Source organism: Chroicocephalus ridibundus, chromosome Z, assembly GCF_963924245.1.
Source record: "Chroicocephalus ridibundus chromosome Z, bChrRid1.1, whole genome shotgun sequence".
Classification (NCBI taxonomy): domain Eukaryota; kingdom Metazoa; phylum Chordata; class Aves; order Charadriiformes; family Laridae; genus Chroicocephalus; species Chroicocephalus ridibundus.
In genome coordinates this window covers 49,074,944-49,083,768 of record NC_086316.1, presented here as the reverse complement: position 1 = coordinate 49,083,768, position 8,825 = coordinate 49,074,944, and the positions used below count along the sequence as shown (strand labels likewise).

The following is an 8,825-nucleotide window of genomic DNA, read 5'->3' as shown; positions in this document are numbered from 1 at the left end:
CTCAGTTCTGCACCAGTGACTTGACAACCTGACTGGGTATGACGGACTGGACTGGAACTGCCGGGATTATACACCACCCAGGACACCCTTCTGCTCGCTAGCCCCTAGCCCATATATCCAAACAACGTAGCAAGTTTTAATTTCATTATCCTTAGGCACCCAGAGACACAGTAGCACAGTCAGTTTCTTTTTCTTCCTCATAATTTGAATCTCAGCCAGACATAAGGTAAGGGACACACTACACTTAATGCTATTTCAACAAGTTTAAAACATGCAAAGATTTCAAGAGCTGCAAGGTGTCTAGCAGCTAAGTTAATCACCACAGTTCCAGTGAGAGTGCAGCCCTTAGCAACAGAAGAATAATTTTCATTTCCTAAAGTGTTTTTTAATCCCTTAAGGAAAAATTTATGCAAATCTCTTTCATCAGAACCAGTCTCCCACCAGTGACTTTTTTTTTTTTTTTTAAATAAAAAACAACATACCAGCTTTATAAGCTATCATACATTCAAAAGACAAACTTCTCATGCCCCTTTCATTTGCAAAATGCAGTCTCAATTCTTGTCCAGGCAGCCTTCAGAACTAACGAAAAAGTCCCCCTTCATCAACAGCACTCTCAAATCACGATGCCTTTGCCGCTCATCCTGCAACTCTCACCCGATGGAAGAGCCACCAGCTAGAGCAATGGGAGTTTACTAGTGGGCGAGACGCCCGCTCTTACTCCCAGACCACCTCATTCCAAAACACGCGGCCACAAAACTCAGTGCAGTCTGTCATACTCTCTCTCTCCCCACTGCTGCCAGGGTACATCATCTCCTGAACTTCCATGGTGTCGCCTGAAGATGCTTTCTGCAGAAGGCGTGGTACACACAACTCCTCACTCAGCGGGGAAATTCACTGAAGCCATGGAAGATGCTCCATGGGATGGAAGAGGGGGGAAGGGCAGAGAAGATGCAGACTGCGACAGGGTAAAGACAGTGGGAAGAAGCATCAGTGGGTAAGGGATAAGTGGATGCTTATCAGAAGGCTAAGCACAAAAGATAGACTCACAGTGGAAAATAATTGTACCTGGTTTCAGTTTACTCTCCTGAAAGTTGTTCTTATGTCTTTCCCCCATACACACATGCACACTGTTAGCCTAGCTTAGGCTTGGGGAGACATTTTTCTGTTATCTTAATTTGATCATTGGTAAAATCATCCAGTAGGGAAAAATTCTGCACAAAATTGCTGCTGTGAAAGCACGAGAATTAGCATAAATTATAGATACGTTGCCTGTCTGAGCTGGAATATAAACACTTAAAGTAGACACTAGGTTTCAAGTCTGGCAGAGAAAACGAAGGTATCCAACAACATTTGTACTGGAGAAGGATAAAAACAAGTCCCTTCAGGAGTGTTTTACAGAAACAGTAGTTAGGATTGACACTTAGAGCAACAACCAACCTCTTTAAGAATGAACTACAGCTCTCTTCCCATACGTGCTGCAGTTAGTTACTTTGCACTACGTCTGAGAAGCATCTCTCTTAATTAGGATGCTGTTACAATTCTTTGGCTTCCTAAGAACTGCTGCCGCAGTCCTTCAAAAAAAGTCAGCACGCAGATTCATGGATAACATCCATGAATTATACGCAATTCTGTTTGCTAAATGTACACATACACCTTATTCCTGTACACGAAGCTCATCAACATCTAACAGTTTCTCTAATGATCTATGACTGTTACATACACCTTACGACCTACAGCCACTCTTCCTTGTGGAGGCCAATGAAATCCCTGTTCAGTGGTTGTCACCTTGCTGAAAACACAGAAAGAAAATCTACCAGGATGCACATTCACAGTGTGGGTAATTTTATGCTTTTTATACCTTATTTGAAGGTACAAACCAGACACATTTTCTTGGCTCTGAAGCTCGGTAACCTGTGCAGTTGTAGGGTATGATTATACACCAGTCTTGTGGAGGCAGCAGTCAAAGGCAGTATCGAAGAACCTTGCAAATTATCAGTACTATGGGTTAAATTAAAAGCTCCAGTCATAAAATGCAGACCTTCAGATACAAAGCAGGCTTTCAGTAAAAACTGGTGTCCAGAGTTCTAACACTACCCTTTATAAAAGAAGGTTCTTAATTTGCAATCTCTAATTAAAATACAAACTGTCTGAAAGAAGCTGCTTCTTTGGCTCAGTGACCTTCTCGCTTAATGGCAGGACATTATTCTTGCCTCACTGACAGAACTAAAACCCAAACTCCAAAGCGTACGTGTTTCACACCAGGGGGTGCTAGTTTGTTATCATCCCAGAAAGAAAGGCACTCAGGCTCTGTAAAGTCTCATTTAAAATGCTATTTATTAGAGGTAACGCTATAAAGAAAGAGGACAGTATAGATAATTTTACATCCCTTCAGATGCTAACCTCAAGTTGCGTAGCATCGAACAGGCCAACCATCAGGGTGCAACAAGTTGTGCAGATCCCACCCGTGCAAGGGTTACCTTGTTTTGGTCGTTTGAACTATTACAAGATTTTCTTAGAATAAAACAACTCCATTCACCACTTCTCCTGTCAAACAAAAGGATGTTCACATGAGAGCTTATTGCTGCGCTTCTAGGCAAAGGCAAGGACACACAAGCAGTGCCACCACCAGTAGCCAGCGGGGGCTGCCTGCAGGGCCCCTCTTCTCTTGTATTCGACCAGCTAAATTTATGCTGTGGCCAAGGGACGCCCCTGAAGGCCACGCTGTATGAGCGGCACAGAGCAGGAACAGCACGCACCTGGGCCTGCTCACGTTCAGCGACCGACATGTGGATCACCGACCCCTCCACGTACGGTGCTCTTCAGGTCAGGTGTCGCACGGACCATTTCTTAAAATCACAATCCCAGCCCCGTTCTCAGGCACCACCCGTCCCCACAGGGTATCAGCAGCGCCTCTCCAGCCTCCAAGGCACCCCAGGGTGCCGGAGCTGGGGTCCACTCGTCCTCCCCATGTGCATACAAACCACTAACACACTGGAGGCGAGGGCAAAAGAAACGTCCCCTGTGAAGACAGCAAATCTGTGCCATTTATATCTGTACTGCTAAAGGAAAAGCCAGGCTTAGGTTTATCCACTGAAATACGAAAAAGTTTGTAATACAGAAATCAGAAGGTAAAGCTTTAACGAGAACAGTAAAAAACAGGAGGATGGAGGGTGGCACGCAGGGAAACAGAAAGCAACCTCAGCCTGTCTGCTGCACCATTTACCAAAGACTTCACTATTTCTCCAATCAATCATTTAAGCCAATAAGGTGAGAAGTTAAGCAATACTTCATTCTCCCATGCTGGCAATATTTGTATTTCATGTTACGAACAGCCACCCTGTGGCTGAAGGCCCACGTTTAGTTTTCTTCTGAATCAGCCATGGTGTATGTTTTTAATTTCCGTAGTTTCAAAGTACTCACGACAACCCAGGAAGCACAGAAAAACCTGTGAAGCCTCACCTGAAGAAATGCTCCTTTGTTGGCTTTTGCTGGCTGACTTTCAAATACCATCATGTTTTTCATAATCAGTCTCTCATTATATAAATATTTTCTAACCTTACCACAGGCAATTCCAGGATTTATTCTAAAGACAGACATATTACAATTCTACTTTTTATTTATTCAAATGATAGTAGGTTTTTAAGAATAAACCATGCTGATGACCTTTGAAGAAAAACAGTGGTTTCAGAAATTACAGTAAGTGTAAAGAAGTTTTAGCAAGGCCTCATTTATGAGAAAAGCATATTTAAAATAACTCTGGCAATGAAATAATAATTCTGACATTTATCTTGAAATAACGTATTTTTGGAAGATGCAAACATAGTGACATTTCACGTGGTAGAAACTGGCATGCAACCTTAGATGAGGAATCAGCTTAGTTTAGGAGTGCTCGTATCACTTATTACCTGAAAATAATGCTGTTTTGAAAATAAAGTTAATAGCATCGGTTCACATCTGCAGAAATACGTATAGTATTACTCCAGACTAAGTGGCAAAAGAGAAATTCAGACACCTTCCAAGTATTTACACATTCAGTATTGGCAAGCCAACCCTTAGATCAGTATGAGCAAACTCTCAGCCTTGTCTGAGGTATTTTTGTTTCGTATTTTATTGTTGCAAATCTTACAGACATTAGCGCTCTGTTAAATAAAGGAATGTAGCACAGTAAATACATCACAACAAAACAGCTGGCCAGAACCCCCCCAACACCCAAAACAAAAAGCCCACTCCTCTCCCCCTGCCCTCCCCCCCAAATCAAACCACTGCAGCTTCATTACAGAGGTCGGAGACCTGTGGCAAAAAAACATCTGAGGAATTACATTCAATAGATGTGCAGTATCAACATTCCAGGCTCACATATATTTATATATATATTTATATTTATATAGAGAGATCATTAAATGTTTACAAAGAACAATATTGTTACAAATACAATACTATACTTTTCCCAACGCTTTACAATAATTTCTATTCACCCTCTTTACAGAACAATAGTACAACTTCATAGTCTAGGTACTGAGCTAAATATGTACAAGAGATCTCAACCACACTGCTGTTTTCAGAAACACATTTAATTAGAAAACAAGGAAAGCAAGCAAACCTGTATATATCCCCACTGAGTTTCAAATTCAAACAAGATTCAAAACAAATGTGTGAAACTTGCCAACAAAAAAAAAAAAAAAGGGATGTTTCATCCTTAATGTAAACACTGAAGACTTAATTAGACTGTATGAAGCAGCAAGGATGAAAAAGAATTCAGGTCTGTCACCGAAAAAGGAATGTAAACCAGCAGTTTGTTCCTTTGAATCTGTTAAAAATTCACATATGTAACCTAACGCTGCAACAGTCTAGAGAATGTCCAGCTTTCCCTTTCAAGCTCCTCTTCCTTGAAACTCTTTCCCTTTACAAAGTAAAATGGGATTGTTTACAAGACTGTTACCAGAAGTGTGCGCACACTATGTATCTCCCAGCTTAGAAATCTTACGCGCACTCTGTAATTGGAAAACCCAAGATTTTTAGCTAGACTCTGATCCTGCAAGCATTCACTTGCTTAATGTTAAGCACCTATTTACCATGAACTGTTCAAGCACTCAAGTGTGAGTAAGTTCACAGAATCTTGCAAGACTTTCAAAGAAACAGTTGTTTCATCTCTAAATACATTTGCATGTTCAGGTCTTCACCATCTCCCAGTGAAGAGAGTTAAAGACCCCACCACACGAGCTGGACAGAACCACAGAAACAAGTGAAGCTGAGGGTGTAAACACAGCAGGAACCAGAAGCATGATAGCTGTGTCTTCAAGAGTTCACTAAGTTTCCTCAGGCAACTTACGGAAAGGCTGCACTGTATATAATCTTCTAAATTGTACATGGTTATATATCATATTTACATATATTACTATATATATGGAAAGTTCTGGAAAAAAAGTTAAAATGGTCATAAACCAGATGTCTACAGTTAAACAATATACTCACAATTTATTCACTATCTAGTTGCATCAGTCAGGTAGCAGAGGTAAGTACTGACCTGGAATACTAATACCACTCTCTTGTGCAATCTGCTATTCAGGAGATTGGGATCAAATCATATAACAACAAGAACTGCAGGAAAATCAAGTCATCATACAATAATCTCAACACTAAAAGATATTCACTTACTACCATAGTTTATGCATGACTTCATTACCTCCCTTAAATATTTACTGCCTACTGAAATACAAAGTTTATTCTCTACCTCTGATCAGCCCACGGATATCCATGATTTCTGAAAGCCAAAAATGGACCTCTGGCAAGAGTGCTCAATGCCTCTCAGCAGTGTTCACACCCAGCGTGCGTACGCATGTACACACACACGCATCCACTTCCATGGATCTCCATAGTAATGTCTAGGTATCATTACTGGACCACAAGCAATGGTTAAATTGCATGGTCCAATGGTTAAACTGCCCCACAATAACTGAGAAACAAGTGACTGTGACCAACAGCATATTTGCAAAGCAGAAGTGGTGTGTGGCTGTGCGTGGCCTGCTCTTGTTTTCATCCCACTGAGCCTTTCTATCATAGTAAAACACAGCAGAAACTGGTTTTTGAAAAGAAATCAATATATTAGCGTGGACCAAATGCATTGTTCAATTTCAGCATAAACACCAGTATAAAGTCCTCATAAAAAATAACTACAGAGAATGGAGAATTTTCCTCTCACTAGGAAGAAAAGCCACTGCTTTTTTTTCTCCTCTTAAAAAAGAAAATATAAAAAAAATCAACCCAACCCCTGTATCCCCTTTTGTCTCTAGCATGCAAGTTAGAGGCCAATCAAATCCTAGATTTCATACATCCCTACAGTTTATCATCTTCATACAAGTGCATATAGTACACAAATATCTCCTTTAAGTGCCATACATATGGAAAAAAATCACAAGTTAAATTATATAACAAAATAAATAAGTTTATTCCCACCTCGTCCCTTCTACTGTTATCTATACCATGAACTAAAGAGGAAGTCAATAAAGTTAGACAGGTCTTTGGACAAAAATATATGTTAAAACTGGCTCAGACAACAAAATTACTTAGAATAGTCTGCAGATCTCTTATATTCAAACTTCATAAATAGCAAGCACAATCTTAAAAATGTCTATATACACCGGCACACATGGCTGTGCGCACCAAATTCAGAATTAAGAGCCTAGAAAAAGTGAAGCTATTCAGGAAAGCCCCTCACTATTTCTCTTGTAGATATTTAAAGATCCCCACCCTCCTTTAACCTCTAAAATAGGCAAGGGACTACAAAAGACATGTTGCATTTAAAAACAAAGCAGAAGAAAACAAAGAGTTAGAAAACTGGGGGCAGCGCAGGGGAGGCAGCTGTAAAAAATGCCTCCCAAATTGCTTAGTGTAAGTAATGCAGGTGTAATATGTTTCAGCAACTCACAGAGTACCTTTTGGGGTCCTACTATCATGAAGAACTGATGACAGAGGGGAATTCAAAGGTGTGTATTTGGGCAGTCCATTTTACAACAGCAGCGTTTACTAAGTCTTCATAAGCAGGTAATTCTTCCTAAGGGCACAACTGTCCTTCTCGTATTCTACTTTCCCTACAGACATAAAGCTTTAATAATGAGCTCTGTGTCTGTGGGAAAATAGGGCAAGAAAGGCAAAGTCACATGCAAGGATATCCAAGAGAACACTCTGCACCCTATACTTCTATCTAGTCGGTAAAGACACCTTTCATTCAGCAACATTTAATTTACTCAAATTTACTACAATTTGTCAAATTATAACCACAAAAATAAAACTGATTATGTAGTATGAAGCAGAGTTAGTCTTCTTTGTGAATCCTGCTGTGAACAATGCTGCTGCTGTTTTCCTGTTTCGCATGTGGAACTGCATGAAGTTTTACTTGTAAAAAGATGCAACCAAAATAGTCCCGCAGAAATATTTTGCCCCTTCCCAAAATACAGGAAAATGGTGTGGAGAAGAGGAAAAAGGGAGAGAGAAGAGAGACGGTGTGTTTGTGAAGGAGAGAGAGAGAGGGGGAAAGAAATGTCTCTGCAGACACAGAAATGCAGCACTAGAGAGACAAGCACTAACGAGGAAAAACATCCTCCATGCACATTGTGACAGTGAAGTGTTGGCTTTAGATGTAAACTGGTTGCTCTTGCGCCGTCAACAGTCTGTACATGGCAGCTGGCATAGTCTTCATATGAATCTAGAGGAAATACGACAAGTTAATCAATGTTCCTAACATGCATACTACAACACAGCATTCATGAAGAAACAGAAGGGAAAGGTAAAACCTGAGAGGTTTCATACCCTTAATTAAAAGTATTGTAGGTGGTGCTATTATGAAGCAGTATGTTTAGTATCAATGAAACATCTCAAGTTATGGACGCTTCATATTTTCAGATTAGGGTTCTTCTAAAACATAGAAGAACTATGGGTAAATAATAAAAGAAATGGTGTACTGGCTTGCTCTCACTTACATTTTTTAGATTTGAATACCAACAGGCTAGTAGAGGTAGAATCACAGAATCATGGAACAGTTTGAGTTGGAAGTGACCTTTGAAAATCATGTAGCTCAACCCCTCTCCTGCAGGTAGGACGCCTTTCACTAGATCATGTTGCTCAAAGCCCCATGCAACCTGACTTAGAACACTTCCAGGGATGGGACGTCCTCACCTTCTCTGGGTAACCTGTTCCACTGTCTCACCACCCTCATTGTAAACAATTACTTACTTATGCCCAATCTAAATCTACTTTCTTTCAGTTTAAAATGGTTGACCCTTCTCCTGTCACTACATGCCCTGGTAAAAAGTCCCTCTCCGTCTTTCTTAGAAGCCCCCTTTACATATTGAAAGGCTGCAATAAGGTCTCCCTGGAGACACCTCTTCTTCAGGCTGAACAACCCCCACTCTCTCAGCCTGTCTTTGTAGGAGGGGTGCTCCAGCCCTCTGATCATCTTTGCGGCCCCCCTCTGGACCCAATCCAACAGTTCCATGTCTTTCCTGTGCTGAGGACCCCAGAGCTGGACACAGTACTCCAGTTGGGGTCTCGCTAGTGCAGAGCAGAGGGGCAGAATCACCTCCCTCAACCTGCTGCCACTCTTCTTTTGATGCAGCCCAGGATGCAATTTGCTTTCTGCTTGCTGTGAGTGCACATTGCTGGTTCATGTCCAGCTTTTTATCCACCAGTACCCCCAGGTCCTCTTCCACAGGGCTGCTCTCAACCCACTCATCCCTCAGTCTGTACTAACGTTGGAGATTTCCCAGACCCAGCTGCAGGACCTTGGACTTGGCCCTGTTGAACTTCATGAGGGCCACATGGGCTCTTCC

The 8,825-nt window shown here is 41.2% G+C and overlaps 1 protein-coding gene across 2 annotated transcripts in view; it reads right to left on the bottom strand.

Annotated features, from left to right (window-relative positions):
* Nucleotides 1–4,248: 4,248 nt before the first annotated feature.
* APBA1 (amyloid beta precursor protein binding family A member 1) overlaps nt 4,249–8,825 on the bottom strand; it is a 96,792-nt gene continuing 92,215 nt past the window's right edge. For both annotated transcript variants that reach the window (XM_063319630.1, XM_063319631.1), the window contains one exon: nt 4,249–7,702. In XM_063319630.1, the coding sequence (XP_063175700.1) occupies nt 7,631–7,702 (72 nt within the window). In that variant the 3' untranslated portion in view covers nt 4,249–7,630. The remainder of the gene's footprint in view (nt 7,703–8,825) is intronic.